Source organism: Atta colombica, unplaced genomic scaffold (genome assembly GCF_001594045.1).
Source record: "Atta colombica isolate Treedump-2 unplaced genomic scaffold, Acol1.0 scaffold102, whole genome shotgun sequence".
Taxonomy (NCBI): Eukaryota; Metazoa; Arthropoda; class Insecta; order Hymenoptera; family Formicidae; genus Atta; species Atta colombica.
The window spans coordinates 1,884,316-1,904,012 of record NW_017259187.1 but is presented as its reverse complement, the minus strand read 5'-3'; the positions used below and the strand labels follow the sequence as shown (position 1 = coordinate 1,904,012).

The following is a 19,697-nucleotide window of genomic DNA, read 5'->3' as shown; positions in this document are numbered from 1 at the left end:
AAATTGAACACAAATTTTCAATTACGTATATAATTTTATTTTATATTTTTCCAAGATATTCGTTTATTATTCGAACCTTAAATTAAAAATTGTTACAGGAATCTTAAATTAAAAACAGTCTCATTTTCAAAGTTAAACGGTTAATTAATATTAATATATAAAGCGATACTTTATATATTATTGATTAACATCTCAGTTGTTCTTTACATTACCTATAATTATCTCGTCAATCAACGTATCCTCTGATTATTTCTATTCTTCACTAAATCTGCATTTTTATGCACGGCATGTCCATTAACGCTGCATAAAATTTATACTGTTATGTTCGGAACTCATTGCCGCGTAAAATTGTAATGCCACATTCGCTGGTTTATATGTGGTGAATCAATATTTCGTTATTCTTGAAATCTGTATTACATTAAGAGAAGTGTTCGATATTTATAATTAAAATTGCATAGTAAAATAATTAATGGCTTCATTTGATAATGAGCTTCATTTGATAATAGCTTCATTTTTATAGTTATTACCGCTTATAATATTAGTAATAATAATTATATTTAATAATTACAATTTTACGAAAAAAAATTTAGTTGACACCGCAGAATTTCTGTAAATTATATATTCATATTTATTTGTATTATTCACATTGCGGTGTAGTTTCTTTATTATTATTATTATTGCAACATTTACAATTAAGTTTTTTTCTCAGCGTACCATATATGCAGTCACTTTTTATTTTCATTAAACTTTCGATGGAATTAATACATTGGAAACCGCACACGTGATATTAAAATTTCATGTTAAAATTTTTGCTACATTAATAGTGACAGTATCCGATGGCATCATGACTCTATAAAATTTATGTATTCATGTTACGTTATTCCCTTTATGGTGAATTCATATTTAATATTTTATATAATGTGTTTATGCAAAATCCATTTTTTAAAGAAAAATATACGGTCAGGAAACACTAAATTTTAATTCTCTTATGGAAAAAGCTCTTTGACACGTTCAATCATCCGAAATTTAATCAACATTCCGTCGAACCGGCGGCTTCGCTGAAGCAGATGGGGAACGCCTCTGATCGAAGCAACTTTCTAAAATATCGAAACCGGCAAGAAGAGCACAGGAATATTGTAGAGAAAAAAATAATCGGCACCACTCACTGCACTATTTTCGCTCGCTTTCCGACATTGTTATCTTCGATTTTTCACGCGAAATCGAATCACGCAACGGATCAGATTTAAACGGTATGAGAAGAAACTTTTTCCGGATTCGCATCCATGCATTTTTCATTGTTGACCATGACAGATCGTAAGTTGCGATTTTTGTTCGTAGCTTCATCACGGAAAACCTGTCAACACACAGTTGCGTAACGAACCATCGGACTTTCCCTCCTATTGATCGAATATTTCCGAGTAGACAGTTTGAACACGCAGTACATAGCTTCCGTTTGTACAGCATATTGACCATTATCGGTAACTACGTGCTTGATATACCGCGAAATATTTTGATTTACCGCGTGACTGAGGATAGTCCACATTCTGGTACATTCGCAAAATTACCAGCCATATTGTTGTATTATACTGCAGCGCGATTGCGTGTAATATTGCTGTAATATTTTAACGTTAGTAACGTTGTTTGACACGATGTACATTACGTTATGCTGTTTCACAGTAATAGCTGTCTAATATTATAGTTTTGTTACATTTTACTTTGTGACATTTATATATTTGTGAAAAATGGTATAAATTCATATATGTGAAAGAATTTTTATAAGTATTAAAAACGAGCTTTTCAAATGATTTTACGTTATCATATAAAAATGAAAAAAAAAAAGGGACAAATGAAATTTATTGAGAAAAAATATTCTAAATTTCAAATATTTATTTAAATAACAATTAAAATTTATTGAAATTTGGTACCAATTAAATATTTACTTACAAAATAAATAAATATTTATAAAAATAAATATTGTAAAAATAAATATTTATTTAATAAAAAGAAATAACAGTTAAATTAATTAAAAATATTTTCTTTTAAACACAATTTTTATAACGCGAGATTATAAAATGTGTTGTACTATGCATTATCATCATTGATGTGTATTATTCATACGGACAATAGGATTAATCGTTTCTTATCGAATCTTGATAGAATTGGGCACGACAGCATCCTATATTTCATTACAGCACCTTCGTTAACCGACAACGCCGCTGCTGCCTCCGAAAAACAAGTTCTTCTTTTCTCGTTTTACGTCCATGAGCGCTCGTATCTGGGTGATATCCGGTTTCGGGTATCGTTTTCTCATGCGGAGTCTCAAGTTTTCGGCACTCGCTGTAGAAAGCGACGCGCCGCAGGCGACTCATGCCGTGAATTCTTCCACGTGCTCATTTGTTGCTTGCTCTTTCAAACGCTAGATACTAGTTGGACAATAATCAACCTAAGCATCAATCTAAATCATCATAGAATCAATCTAAATAGAAATAGAAATAGAAGATGTCTTCTGCAATTTCGATCTCGAGTAGAGATGAAATGAAATGCGTTAGCTGTCAATACGGATTATTTTGGAGTATAGTACAATTTAATAATTTCGATAACGTGACATTTAGTTTCTCAAGAGATACTTCAACAAATCTTTTTGCGAGAGAGATAAGTTTTTAATAATAAATAAATAAATTTCAACTGAAAATGACTAAACTATCGGTTTTTTTCAAAAAGCAACTGCAAGCATTACTTATAAGAACCTGTTTCTTCGATATTATACGTTCGATAATTTATTGGCGAGTATATCCGAGTCTAGTACAAGCATAAGCTTGTACGCGAAAAATAAATTAATAATCTTTTATATTTTATTTATAAAAGGAAATGAGCTAGAGTATGTTATCTAATCGGCGATGAATTTTTGAGTGATAATAAACCGATATTTTCAGCTTAATAAAGTGAAACTTCAACATTCACGAAACTAGGCTGTTAGTTTCAGAAAATAGTTATTTGACAACTTTCATCTAATTTATTTGTGTTGCTTGTCTCGAATTGTCAATTCTTGCCGCGCTCCGCAAAAGTGTGTCGTGTGTAGCGACGGCCATCAACGTTCACTTACAGCGAACAATTTTTCGAACAATCAGATAAATACAGAGTTGTTAATTTGTTATATAAAATTTTAATTAATTTTATTAAATTTTATTAATTAGATTTTTTTGCGAGGAATGTTTAATTTATTGTATTAAAGACACATGATCAGGAATATGTTAGCATTATAATGAGTTATTTAATCTACCTAGTAAACAGAATGAAACTGGCTATTACTAATAGAGATGCGTATTTAACTTGGAATTTACGACGGGCTTATTTGAACACTACTTCTCTCTTGCAAAGTGTTTTTGACACTCGCCATTGCATGTTTAATGAGATGCCTTTGATTAACATCATTATTTAACTTTGGTAACTCTATCCTGCAGCCACTGCGGATACGATAACTTTGTAGATTATCTGTATGCTGTTTGGTACACTCGTAATTCTGTAATATTCGTCGAGCATATGTACATACTTAATTCTGTAGTCGACCGCACGCAAATATCGACAAAAACGAATTGCGTAACATTCTTATTCATCGATTATTTCTGAAGAAACTCATATCATTGCGGACAATGACATCGAACTTGAAATCGTAAACTCATCGTTTTGTAACTATAAATCTTTCATATGTAGTGTTAATTGATTCAGTAAATACCGCGCTTCACACTTTTAAAGAGTTTTTTTCATACAAAACTCAAATATTTTCCAAATATTTTGCACTGAGAGAAAAAAAATATTTAATTACCATAATTTAACATTAATTTATAATCATTTTTAAGGACCATTATAAATTTATAATTGTTTTAATGATGCAAATGTAGGAAAAAATAGAAGTCATTAAAAAAAATGTGTTTTTTTTTACAAAGAAGATTATTGGAACACTTAGTTAAATATATGAGAAAATTTATTAAAATATTAAAAATATTTTAATATAAACTCTATTAGTTTTTATTTAAAAAAATTTTTTTCGCATTATTTACATATTATGATATATTAGTAAAAAGATTCTAAAGTGTTTAAATTTAATAAATATAAGTATAATTACAAAGTAAAGATCTTACTATAAGATCTTACTATAAGAGCTTTTTGAAAGAAATTCATAAAAATTTACTTAGTTTAGGCTAAAGAAGATTTTCTTAATTGTTTATTAACATAAATTATATATTTTCAATAGTTACAAACAATATTTAACGGATTTACTATATTCAGATTAAACTAGATTAAAATAACAAATTGATATTGGACATCTTATATAATCATATATACTGTATTGCGTATCTAATCTCGTGTGCCACGCATATCAAGCAGGAATATAAAAACGTGGCCGTGACATAAACACGACTAAGCCAAGTTACGAATAGGCGATTATAAGGTAATTAACCTCAATTGTTTTAGCTTGTAATTAGTATTTTAAGTGTGACTCAAGTTCGATACTTTCTTATTGTCAGTCGTATTTTTTCTTGGTTGTTCACGTAACATCTCGCGTTAACTTTCAGCGCGTAACATGAATTCCTCGTTGCTTCAGATAACATCAGTGGCAGACCGCTACCTTAATTTTTTCCGGTTACTGCTCTCGAGACCGCCAACTTTAATCTGAAACTATTAGGAAGCACGGAAGCGCGATCAAATTATTCTTAGTAAAGGAAAGTTGTGATGTAATTATAATCATCTTCCGAGAACTCTATAAAGTATTTTCTTTCGATAAGCAGTGACTCTAATTGAAGGCGCGACGAAGAGAAAACATAAATCTAGTTTATAATTTGATTACATAATTACAAGACTTGATTAAGTGACAAAAATATTAAAATGTAGGAAAAAAAGTTAAATTATGTTGTAATTACATAACTAAAAAAAAATGGGCCATACGATTACGTTAAATACTGTTATGCTAAACAAAAATATTAAAACATGAAACGAAATCCGACAATTTTATGGGACCAGTTTATTCTACGATGGAATTGCATTTTGTTATGAATAAATTTGTTAAATAACGAGATTAATAGGATTTTGGCGAATATAAAGAGATATAGTCTCATTATATCGCTGTAATTGTTATTTGACGATACTTGAGGGATAATCAACATCACAATTATTGAAGCAATTACTGCCACTAAGAAAACAGATAATTATATGTTTAATATTGTGAATCGCGAGAAAAGAGTCTGTTCTTATTCGAAACCGCAGTTTCATATATTGAAAAGTATATTCTAGCATTTTTATGTGATCACGCAAACACATTAATCCACACAATTCATGCTTATTTTCACTTTTCTGATTATATAGTTGGACAATAGAAACTAAAAGAAAAATAAGAAAACGCTAATTAAAGAAAGTGTAGAAATCATCTGGTGAGACGCATTTTGTGAATTTTTCAGCAGTATGAGACTCTGATATTTGGTTCAAAATCGAGTCGACAAACTTTTCATGACGATAATAGAGACGTCAGCGTGCAAAAGTTCTTCAATCTTCACATAAGAGATGCGAATCTTCGCTGAAACGGCCCGTCTAGAAAATATTAATAAGAACTTGCGCGGAGCAGAGGGATGGAAACGCGTTGATTGTCCCTCAGCGACCGCAAATTTTCCTTGCGATTTCACTTTCTCCGATGTGGCATAATTGCGCGTGTTACGAATCGTAATACTCGATTCAACGCCACTCATATAACGCAATCGTATGATCGTGTTACAACAATGTAGGACCTGCGAACCTGTAATAAACTTTTACGCACATTCACGTACACATATGTGCATGCGACATGTGCAAGGTGTAACATGCTCTATCGGTATTTCATCAAATTATGCAACGATACTGATTAAATACTATCTCAACGAGAGAATAGATATACGTATCACATTTTGCTGACAAGACATCAAAACTGTTCCGAATATTTTGGGTTTCTCACACGCCGTATACGACCGAATTGTGATACTATCTAATTAGCACCGAAACTTCTATGGAACCTCGATGTTATCGAGCACAGATTGCATATTTGGACAGACGATGCAAGATAACAAGTTAGAACTTTCTCATTTACGGAAAGTTAGAAGTTTCTTGCTCGTGAGCAGATGAACTTGTACCGTAGACAAATTTGTTTTGGAGAGTGTTCTCCCGTAACAGAAGATAGGTGCCGGTACCGAAATTGGATAATATCAAAGTTTAGATCAACTCAAGTATAAATCTTAACCCTTATAATACGAGGTATAATTTGGTGCCTCATCCGTTCAAATATGGCCGGGTTATTAGAATCTGTCCGTTTTTTTCACCTATTTAGAATGGTTAAAAAAATAATTTTAACTCTAATAATTCACATATTTTCAACTTTCTAAAATAAATTGAAACTTTATTTTTGAAAATAATAAAAGTAATATATAATTTATAATTTATAAAGACTTAAAGAAACTTGCACGAACAGGAATCGCTCGATCAATTTATCCTATACTGATCCTTGTATAATAAGGGTTAAGATTTTTCTCAATACACAATTAATATGCTAAATATACTGTTTATTTCTATTCTTTATGATTTTATTTTACACAGATTTTGGTTTTCCTTATTAAATGTAAACTAAACCGCTCGATTCGCTCTGGAAATGAAATCTATTGAAACGTTTCGTGTTTCATACATTGAATATATACATATTTATTTACAATTGATCTTTTCCTTAAAGGATCGAGAGACAAAGTACAATGATTTTTTTATTCTTTACACATTACACTAGAATTTCTTCGCGGATAAGACTTAATCTATGTCGGAATTGTTAATTTAAACAATTAAATGACTAAAGAACATACATATATATTTACAAACGTAACAAATAAATTATAATCGCGATCTATATCGCGTTAAATAATAATAATTTGCATGCTGTCAGGCACTTCGTCGAATTTAATTGGTACATCTCAAAACACAAAATGTGGCGTCTAAGAAAATCTCCTATTACAAACGTCTCCCATTACAAATGATGTTTAACCTGGCGTGAGCTAGATGGTAAAGTACCTAAAAGTATCTAAATCTAAAAATATTTCATAAGACACAACGGATCACTAAAATAAAAATTACAAATAAAATATTCGGAATCATAAGAAAATTATATTTATTAAAATTTTAATCAAAGTAGTAACAATTTTAAACGTTAAAGATATCAATGTGTGTGACATACATACATACCCGACCTAACTCACGCCAGGTTAATTGAAATAAAAAAGAGCAAAGAGAAGAAAGTATATTTATATAAAAGAAATTGATTTTTACCGAGCTACTGTTCTTCAATAGTTGAAAATAAACAATGAAATAACGTACGCTGTTGGTTCTTTAGGAATATGTTTTTCTTCATGTATTGTCTTTTTTCCTTTTTTACTTTATTTTTAGGAATTGTTAGGCCGCACGTAGTAATGTATTTATTATGTCTTTTCGTTAAACTTGGTCGAAGTGTACTCATTCTAAATGTACTTCATTTCTATTTTATTTGAAGTTCGCTTCCATGCCGTTGCTTACTTTTAGTGTTATTCCTATTGATGGAAAACATTTTCTTCCAAGTAGGGAACTGGGCAGTCATACTCGCGTATATAATTGGATTGTAGCAAATAGAGGATTTCGCGAGGAGTGCTGGCAGCACCGCTAAGATATGAGAAGTTTGTACCTGCAATCATACACGTGTGAATCACCTTTCACAAGCCGTACATATAATTACATATAATTCTTCACAGCTTGTTGTAAATAGAGAGACATGAAATTTATCGAGTTATTGAGAGGCTATCAGTCTGTCAGTCATTAGATTCTGATATGGATAATCAATCACGAGGAAATTGACCTCGTTACTTGAATACAAACTTTTTATTGCTTGAGTGTGTATATTGTAATACTGTCTCTTGTTATTTATTTGTCACGTGATTATCGATTTCGACATAATTATAATTTAGAATAATTATAATTTAGAATAATTAATTGATAATTAATTCAAAACTAATTTTATAACAGCTGCTTTAAAATCTTTAGAACATTGGATGTCTCGTGAGAATACTTACGTAAAAATATTGAGTTGCGAGTGCAAGAACAGCATATGGTGACCAAGCAATTAGAAAAGCAAGAATCATTAAGTATACCATCTTAGTGACTTTCTTTTCTCGTCTATTTTTCGCACCTGGAACAAGACAAATAATAATGTCAAGAACAATAATAATGTCAACAAGAATAAATTCTATTAGAAGTATTACTCACCTACTCTTTTTCTTATTTTCCTTAAAGTCTTTATTATGCCGTAATAGCTGCTGATAATTATTGTGATAGGAAGGAAGAATCCAACAATAAATAAAAATCCAATGTAAGTGTCGTTGTGCGTATAAGGATCGTGTATCTCCCAAGATACGCTGCAGGATATGTTACCTGCTTCCGGACCATAAATTCCCCAATTGAAAAATGGCGGTAACGATAAGGAGAGCGCATACATCCAAACCAAAATCGCCAATATGTAAGCGTGCCTGTAACAATTAATTTCTTAAGGTATTTTATTTAAGACAATATTTACGAGAAATATTAACTATTTTTCAAAATTATATCACTAATTTAATATTATAAAGGAAGTAAATAAAACAAGTGAAAAGTGGAAACATTGTGAATAGAGAAAAATTAAGTTTTTCCGTTTTTATGATTTTTTCTAGATGTAATTTTTTTTCTACGAAAGCGGAAAGTGTTAATGTATAAAGTATTAACGTACTAGAAGAAATTTATAACAATGTAATGATGCACATAATTGTAAGATATAAATTAATATTAAGTTTTGATAATAAGGTACTACAAAAATTATATTTTACACTTGAATAATGAAGAAAAAAATCTTGGATCTTCTTCGAATAATATCCAATTTTAATTTAAATTAATAACTCTTTGTTAAATAATATTAAAAAAAGAATTTGTAAATTTAGAATATATTCATCGTCTTTTTTCTTCTGTAACAAAAGTTTTTGATATAATTTTTTGACAATATTTTAATTTTTATAGTAAATACTTCGGTGAATCATAGTCAAAATTAAAACTAAAACTAAACTATTAAAGTTTAATTAAAATTATACACACGATTAAAAAACTCATACCTTAATTTTTCAATTTTGATTTCTTTATTTAAAATTTTATTGTCAATTTAATATCATATTTTAAATTGATTATATAATGAATATTTTTCTTAATTATTTGTTTTTTTCTTATAATGAATTTTGAATTCATCATACTTTTTAATTGAAGCATGAATACATACCGATAATTACTACTTTATAAATAGTGATTACCATCGAATGTTAATTATTTTGTAGTACGAAATTCTACCTCATTAGTGAAATGTTAACTCATTAGTAAAATCACGAATTTACTATTAAAACGAATTGAAAGTCCGCGCTTTTGCTCGCTTATACTATTACTTTCTCGTGCGTAAAAAAGGATTCCATCGAGGAACAAGAGGATCATTTTTAAGCCAACGTTAATTGCGAAGGTCTGAGAAATAAATGACGTGAAAACAATATCATGATATTATATCAAAACTTGATGTCCTTGCTCTGTAATAAATAATGAAAGATGTAATACTGTAATATCGGTTGATGTATTGAAGTGATTTAGGCTTAATATTGCTTAACATTATATGCAAGTCACTTTATTATGAAGAAAATTAGATTTTGTGAAGAAAATAAAGCAACGGGTTTCACAATGTAATACTACTTAATCCTAACATTCTTTTATCATTTAAACATGTTTCATTACTTCCATCTTCCGTACATGTACATGGGAGAAATGGGATAGTGTGATACAAGGGGAGAGTGTGATACAATTAAAATCCATTGCAAACTCATGCAAATTACATTTTAAAGGTGTTAATGATCACTTTGTAGATGTGATGAGCAACATCACTTCCCGGAGAATGTTCCGATGAAAGTGTGCGATAGAAAGTCGAGGAATGCACAAGTTAATCATTTCTCTCTGTTGGCAGTTTTTGTATTATGATCGTTACGTATCATCGTGAAAAGAAAAAAAATTATTTTTCGGAAGTAAAACTTAATGAACAAAAGTGCTTTTTTTTACTAAAGATGTTTCTTATGTTAATCATAAATTTACAGCATTAGTTTTTCAGAACATGTTAAAGATAAATTGATCAGATAAGTAAGACAAATATGCATATATACACCATAAAAAATAAAATGTTAATTTTAACTTAGAGTTGTATAGTGGACTTTCTGAGACATGCAAAAATGTTAAATTAACACAAAAATGTTAATTTCAACATTTTTGCATGCTCAGAAAATCCGCTATACGATTGTAAATTAAATTAATATTTTATTTTTTACAGTGTATAAAGTAAGTGAATACGACCGAGAAATTACATTTATGTGTGTGTGTGTGTGTGTGTGTGTGTGTGTGTGTGTGTGTTTGCCCACATATAATTTTTATACATATAGTTTTGTTCTCTGAAAAGTATGCATGGAAGAGAAATCGACAATCTTTTTACCTTATTGATAGTGTCTTCATCGGGCATGTGACTAATAGGAATCTCTCCATTGCCATCACTGTCAGATTACCGATACTGGCAAATCCCATTGTAGTCATAAACCATGCGTACCTAAAGTTAGAAAATTGATTTGATTTTTGTAATTAAAAGAGTGAAGCACATTACAAAGCAGATTATTTGTAAATTTATCTTGAGATCTCTACGTGTTTACGTTCTTTATAACTTTTATAATGACTCAAGATGCATGTTATTAAACTCTGTTACTGCTTTTATGAGCTTTTCAGAAGCCAAACTAATTATCTCTATTTTTTGTGAATTTTTTCAATTTTATCAATTTTATCACTCAGAACGTTGATTAATATATAATTTCATAAATTTTCTTTATTTTTTACTTCATTTCTATTTAATGTTGATCAATTAGTTTGACTTGCGATAGGTATATATAATACTATTCATTTTATTTTCCGATATATTTAAATGGTACTGAAATATTATGTGTTAATAAACTTATTTTTATTGTTGTTTGTATTGTATTGTATTGTTATATTGAGATATAACAAAAAAAGTTATGTTTCAAGAATATAATATAATAAGCTTAAAATATTTTGTAAATTATTTCAATCTTGCAAAATAATTGTCTCAAAATATAGGGACATTTTTAAGATTTAGTATTAAAAATGTTCGGTGGATATAAGATATAATGAAGCTCACTTAATAGTCCACAGAACATCTAAGACAAGTTTCTGGACTATAATTAGGTAGTCCTTACAATATTCCGCTCAGTTAACGGTTCTTAAAACAGCCATAGGACATCTTTGTGCTATTTGGAATGTTTATGCGCAAACTTTCGAGACTCTCTTTATCTGTAGATCCACTTAACGCTGCAAGTACTTCGAAGCATTCTTTGATTGATCAATTCATAAAATCCTTTCTTTTGATTAATCAACAAAACATTTGTAGCGTTAAACGAATCGCTAGTAGATTTAATTATCAAGATAAAATTATATTTTTTTTTATGTAATAATGATTAAATAATAATAAGGTGTATACCATAGACACATTTCGTGACTCCAAAACCATTCACCTGCAATGGCCGATGTCATTGTGAATGGGTTTCCCAGTGCAGCAACTAAGAAATCTCCAATCTGTCATAGTAAACATAGCAAGCATTACAATATATTTTATTTTTTTTTATTATATTTTGGAACGTAGCCTAAGAATTCAATATGTATGTTGTTTGATAATATATTATATAAATAATATGTAACATGAAAACATTATATTATATATTATATATTATATAATATATTATTTGATTATATATATATTAATCAAATAACATAAAGTATAATTATGCACTTAGAGCCGATATCTCCTGAGGTAAGTTGAATACGTTACACTATTTTCATGTCATATAAATACATATTATTTATATAATATATTTCAAACAACACACATATTGAATTCTTAGGCTATGTTCCAAATATACTTTGAATAAAAGAGTTAATTCATAGGCGACTCATAATCGATTCTTATATATATTTCGAAACTGTCTTAACTTAAGTAATATTTTAAAATTATATAAATATAACTTAGCACCGAAAGACTATCGTGTTTTCAGATATCACAAACCTGTATTTATTATCAAAAAGAAGAAGAAAAAGTCAGATGTAATGTCTTAAGACAGATTTTGAAATAAGAACCGATCCATAAATTAACTCTTTTATTTAGACTAAAGTTTTAGAATGTAGTCATAATATCTAATTATATTGGTCGGTGTGCAGAAATATATCTTGTATATAAACAAGATTTCACTATAATATCAAGAAACTATTTTTCAAAGTTATCAGAAGTTAGCTCCCATTGCGTCTTATCAAGCGGTGTAAAGCTTTTATTTCACATTGCTCGAAGAGTAACCACTGGAGTATACCACTAGAGAATTGTTCTATAGAAAGTTCAAAACAAATACGAAAACAACACGAATTTCATTAAATATCTTCAAATAAAGGATAATTAAAATTAGAAAAACAAATTATCAGAGTATCAAAATGTATAATATTAAAAACTCTTATTGTTTTTACAAGATATAATATATAAGAATAACTGAAATAACCATTATTATTGTAAAGAATTGTCGCAGTAATTAGTACAACAAAAGTATAAAAATTGCACACTTTAACGTCATAGTCACAATGATATAGGCAGTTAATTGTTTATATTATTATGATATTAAAGTGTGTATACATTTTTTATGTGCACTAATTACCGTAGGCTCTTTATTGTTCTATTTCAATTATTCTTGCAAATTAAAATTAGATTTAAAGATAATAATAAACAAAGTAATCTCAATTTTTTAAAGAAATGTTCCGTATTCCTTTTCTAAAATAAAAAACATGTTTCTATGTTAGATTAATATCTTTTCATAATTTTACGACTTTTTAAGTTATATTTTTAAACAATTTTTTAATAAGATCGTTATTTATTACTAGAAAATAATTTAACAACATTATTATAATTATAGGATTAAAACAGATTTATATTCTATAATTGAAAATTTTGAGTAAAATTCATAAATTACAAGATAAGCATACGGCGTTTGATATTCAGAATCTGTTACAGTTCTCAATAAGCATTTTTCTCATATTCATATCATTAATAAAGCATCATTTTATCCTCATTATCAATTCGCCATGTGATATCATTAAAAAAATTCTTAGCTATGTGATGAAACATAGCCGACTGTCACATATACCTAACTGTTTTATCCTTATTTCCTAACTAGGAGCGACTTGACATTTCGAAACATGTTCTTTAAAATATTCGCTTAAGTAAAAAGTCTCGTATTAATTATTTGCGATTATTTCAGCAGAAAATTGCGTAATAGAGCTAATTAGACAGGAAATTTAACATTCTTTCAAAAACCAATCGGATGGAAAAGACGTAATATATAAAAGTACCCTTCGTTCGATATATTTGCAATTTTATAATATAATTATATTTTATATACAAAATTTGTTAACAGTTTTTGCAAGTAATAAATTAATAATTTTAGATTTAATAAAATATAAATAATTATATTGTGAAAATATATTAAACTTATAGTAAACTTGAATTAAAAAAAATTATTTAAAGCTAGCTTCACAGGGACTGCTCTTATATTTAAGATTATCTTAAGTATAATCTTAAGTAGATGTTATAAGTCAATCATAAGATTTTATTAGTGTTTTAATATACTGTCTAAGAAAATTTCAAAATAAGAAACTACGAATACCGACCTTAGAATTAAAATAATAAGCAAGGCTTATAATAAACTCCGGCCGCGCTGGAATTTACACCGCAGAAGTCAGAAAAAATAAAAGGATTGGGGGGGGGGGGAGAGGGATAATTTTTCTGCAACTACTCTGTTATCATGCCTTTATTATTATGTAATATTAATGTTATATTAGTATTGTGTTATGATTTCAACTTCTTACATATTACGTTCATAAGGAAATTATTGTGAGTTGAATCGATATTTGTCACTGTAATAAATAACATCATCATAAATTATAATCTACATAAAATGATTACTGTGTAAAAAGAATGGTTATTTCATGATACATACGTGAAATAGTGAAGCATGTTATATGGCACAACTGCTTTGCTTTCATATTCTTTGTTTAGTTTGTCTTGTATATCTCATCTGTTTCGGCTATATGGCATTTTTTAGAGGGAGGGATTTATGCCCAAAGCATACAAAGTGCGCAGATTGAATTAGTGCACTAAATGCATTATATAAAATATGTACCTCATGTCATAACACTTGTAATATATGTAGGAAGTATAAATATTATTTATTATTTCATTTTCTTATTCTTTAATAAAACTTCATAAACACATTTTATAAGTTATTATGTCATTTTATCATTTTGTCTTACATGCATTATTGGTAAATTTTTCATGGCCGTACATACCCCCTCTCGCCCTCCTCTTATGAGTAGCCGTAAATTCCATCCCTTATGAGATATACGGCAAAAATACAAGAGTTTCAAAAAGTTTATTTTTTAATATAAAAAATAAATATTTCGGATTTCTAATATTTTTTTTAGTAGTAGACAATACAAAGTTTTTACTGATATAGTTCGTTACTTTAAATATAGTAAAAAATATTTAATAAATTAAGTTTTTGATAGGTGCGGCGTATATCGAAGTTAATAATAGTAGTATTTTCCCTAATAGTATTTTCGAAAAGATTTTTATAGTTTTTTTAATCTTAAATATTAACAATATTTTTAAATCTTCTTTTTCAAAAAAATAATATGTATTTACTTATAATATAAATTACTTACCTATCTAAATATTTATATATCATAATTATACAGTGTATATAAAACATGAATGTAAAAACTTGTTTTAAAAACATTATTTAAATATTCGTATTGTACTGTGATAATTATTTACTGATAATATTATTCCAAAACGCAACGTTATTAATCCGTATTATATTTTGCTTAATCAATGTAGATTTATTTTAATTCCACTATTCCATTTATTTTAATTTTCCCACAGCAAGGTTATTTATTTTATCTTAGATATCTCTGTTTATAAAGAATTAATATTGATACTTTTATTATTTATTTTTAATATAATACTGCTTTGATAGCTTTACTAAATATTCTATTGTGCTGAATCATATTTATCAAACTCCTAATCTTTATATTTTTGTATGATTTTTTACAATCTTCATGGAATATTATAAATAATTATATAAAATTATATAATAAATAATAATAAAATTCTATAATATATAAATTTTACTAACTTCAATAAATTACCCAAATATAACTTTAAAATAATTAAGTATTTGAAAATTTCATTACTGGAATAAAATTGTTATATAAAAAATAATTTCAAATCTCATACTTAAGAATTTATATTTCTAGCTTGATTTTAAAATTAAAAGGCAAAGAGAGCGAGAAAGAGATAAATAAGAAGAGATATCTCCTGTATTTTCTTAGAAAAAATCGACGTCGCAACTTTATAAAAAATACATGAATGAAAGATAGCTTATAGATTTAGAATAACCTGTACTGTAACTATAAAATTAAAATATAATATTCTTCTATTTCTAATACGAAAAGTGAAAATTGACTAATTTAATATCTGTTTAGTTAGTTGAGTCGAGTTATTGCCATGATGTATTATATTATCATGCTCCATAATGTTATATTGTAATTTTTATTATAGAATGAACAATCAAATTTCTCTCTGTATTTGCAGTATATATCAAACTAGATTACATTACAAATTAAATTGGTGTTTACTACTTTACTAATTTTAACTTTACTAATTTACGAATGTAAATGTCGAAAAAATCTATCCATTTTCATATTGCTTATAATGCCAAGAATTAAACATCTGTTACCATTTTTGCATTGCCATGAGGCAATACGTATTTTCGCAACACATTGCCGTATGTGAAAATAGAGCAGTGATTTTAATTACAGAACGGATGTCATTGTAAACTCTCTTATATACTATGGAGCGTATTTTTTTCCAGGAAAAGTTCCATAGGAAAGGTTCCTGACCTGGAAAACGTAGGAACAAAAACATTTTTTGTTCTTTATTACAGATTTTTTTTTTTTATTAAAAATCAAGGTTCTAAAACTTTTATAAAATTTTCTTATTAAGCCCGAGAGGTTTCGCAGTTCAAGTTAATAAAGCTTCAACTAATTGTTTATTTACTTCAGTTCAATAAATATAAATTTGATGTAAAAATATATTTATGTGTGTTTTAAATTACATGTTTTAAAATTGACTCAATGAATATTACATTTCTTAAAGAAAGTTAAATGTAAATTTGACAAAAACATTACCAAACATATCGCTATTAACGATTTTGACTATTCTTTTTTAAGATACGATTACGAATATAATATAGAAAAATTATGGAATTAAACGTAAGAAATTGTCAAAAATAAATATCATTAAAGTCGCACTTTGATATTTGTAAAGATCATTCGGTAGATTCAAACTTTCTCTAAGTTTTACTTTTGTTATAAGAAAATTTCACAATTTTTTAGTCATAACGCAGAAGTTGTATAAATCTATGAAGCTACCTTTTGTTCACGCATTTTTTTATAAAGTTGTAACATCAATCTTTTCGATAGAGATAATTAATTTCCATTTTAATCACTATTCAGAAAAATCAAATTTAATTATTAAACAGCTTATTAAATACTTATGTATTATTTAATATATTATTTTATGTATTATTTATATTACTTAAACGATATTACTTAAACTGTAATATGTAGATTATTTAAATTATTTGTATAAACTATATTTTGAGAAAGTTAATAAAATTATTCAATCACTCGTTATATAAATAAAAGATACTCACGACCATGTTGATAAGGACCACGTTGTTGGGCGTCCATAATACATTGGCGTTCTTGAGGACTGTTATTATGACTAAAAGATTTAAGAAAAAACCAAAAAAACCGATAAAACCTAAGGCGATCGCTGCAAAAATATAGATATCGACTGATAGTTGTTCCTCGACACTCAAGTTCAACGACATATTTCTTATCATTGTATAGGACTTTCGGTGTCAATCTTTGGCGAACGGAAACCTCACTCCACAGCAGGAAGAAGAACGAAGCTCGATGATTTGATGAGAAAACAGTATCAATGCGTTTGCATTGTCGGATAAGTGAAAAAAACTCAGAGAAGACGAGCGATGAACGTGGCGTGTCCGTCGCAGTCGCATTAATTAAAACCAGAGTTTCAAAGTCAACCCTTATATAAAGCTCGTTCTAAGCCGCTCCCGCCACGCACCCCTCCTAGTCACTAATCCGGCGGAAACCAACTCCCAACGTGAAAAAGTAGGATCATGCGCATAGATCAATCGAATCCTTCTATTATCAGGGGCGGCGAAGTAAAATTTTTCAATGTATGGAGTTAGATAGATTGAGGGAGAAGAGAGGAGGGAGGAGAGGGAAGAAGATAATAAATAAAATATATTTCCTTATACATATCTTCTCTACATACTATGTACAAAAGTAGCTCTAATTTTATTTTTTTAAATAAAATTATTAAAGATATCCTCCATATTTAACTTATCGACCTTTCTCGATAAAATATACAAATATACAATGTTGCAATATGATTTAAACGTTTTTGTTTCATTATCAATCGAAGATGACTTTTTCAATGATATCTTATATAAGAAAATCTTTCATTCGAACAAGTTGATGTAGGAATCATTAAAAGAAAGCGAATAAATTTTATGTATTCTAGTACAAGATATCTGATCTCGGGATTGTCATGTAAAAATTACACTACATCCTTCAAACAATGCAGTGACATTTTTCGTATGTTTGTAATTTCTAAATTACAATTTCTAATTTCTAAATTTCTCCCCGACCAAATATCATACAGATATGAAATTCAGTATATGAAATTCCATATATTGAATCAGTGTATGGAGTACCAATCATATTGGAATCGTCATGCTTACTATATGTTCTAATAGGCTGTTTTTTTTTTGATAATTAATAGGATTTATTTTGATGCGATTTTATCAATGTTCACAATCCTCAAAGCCAATTTTTGAACTTTAACAATTTTAAATTTAACAGTTTAAAAGTTTTAATTCGTATCTCATCGCCTTTTAATTTTAATTGATGGAGAAACGAAAATTTAATTACCATCAGAGTAATTAGATCATTTATGTTAACATTACTTTAATTAATTTAACTAATATTTTCACAAAATTTACAAATTACTAAGCGAAATTAGCTAATTATAGATGTATCTGCAATTTTAATTAATTGGATCAAGATTAAAATTAAACTGTAGAAACGGGCATTAGAATTGGAAACTTGTAGAACGGGCATTAGATATATAAAAAAACAAAGATTAAAATTGAATTTAAAATCTAACATTAGTAAAGCCTGTAATCTTTTACATATGTCAATCGGTTGGAAAGAATTTTGATTTTGATCAAAGATTCAAAGTCTACATTATCTGCAGAATATATTTTTCCGTTTGCATTCCGTTTACATATACAATTTAATTTGATATCATCACCATTATAGTATCGTAGTCATTGTGCAGACAATTGCGCGTCTTCATGCAGATGAAATTCTACCTATTTTGCTCGAGTTACAAGACACGCCATCTTGCAAAATGATAGTTATTTTCTGCGGAAGAACGCGACGTTCTTTGATTCTCTGCGTGTGTAAATTTATTTAGCATTCATCAACATGTCATAAGATACATTTTTCATTCCTCTCCCTTTCTTGTAAAAAATTAAAAGTCTTAAAGAACAGTTAAAAGGTTTATGTATGTAATATACAGAATTAATATCAATGATGCCTAATAATCTTTTAATTCAACAAATAAGAAATAAAAAACAAAGAAATTCGGGTTCGGTTAAAATCATTTCTCACTTCAAACGATTCAATTTTGAAAGATTTTTTAATAACAAAAATTTCAATAAAATTTAGATGCTTAATTAAATTCTCGTTAATGAATAATTGTTTTCAATAAAAAAAAATTGTTTAAACGAGTGGCGATCTGGAAGAAAAAATGTCGTTCGTTATTCGTTGTAATAGCTCAACCATTGTTGTAAAGAGATTATATTCGTTAATCGTATATCACGATGATAAAGGTTGTTACAATTTTTGCGAATTCCTGGATTAAATTGCATCAGTCACACATGAAAGAAAATCTCGCACAAATTCGTGTTTTATGCTGTTGTCAGTTTTTTAAACGAAATCTCGCAACGTGTTAGTTACGTATAACAATCGTACCTTTTATCGAAACACTAAGCCAATTCGTACATAACTATATTTCAGTCTACGTTGAAGATTAAAAAGGCAGCTACGAAAATGATTCATGTTATCAACAAAGAACTTGTGTAATAATCATTCCTTTGAAAATATTCCGCAATTGATTAAAGAATTAAGTAAAATAATGTATTATTTAAATTAAATTAGGCATTTTTTAAATGTTATTATTATAATAAAGAAAGGATATATTTTTTAAAGTGTAACATTTAAGTAATATATTTAAAATCTTTAAAGAATTCTTTAATATAAGAAATATCGGCTAAGATATTAAGAAAAAAAAGATGAAATAATAT

The 19,697-nt window shown here is 28.0% G+C and overlaps 1 protein-coding gene across 1 annotated transcript; it reads right to left on the bottom strand.

Annotated features, from left to right (window-relative positions):
- Positions 1 to 7,534: 7,534 nt before the first annotated feature.
- On the bottom strand, positions 7,535 to 17,129 carry LOC108687142 (rhodopsin-like). The gene is made up of 6 exons (XM_018192768.1): positions 16,950 to 17,129; positions 11,618 to 11,712; positions 10,568 to 10,678; positions 8,296 to 8,555; positions 8,103 to 8,218; positions 7,535 to 7,717 (listed from the first exon to the last, which is right to left on the bottom strand). Exons 1-6 carry the CDS (start codon positions 17,127 to 17,129, stop codon positions 7,535 to 7,537), a joined length of 945 nt encoding a protein of 314 aa, XP_018048257.1.
- Between the last annotated feature and the right edge of the window lie 2,568 nt (positions 17,130 to 19,697).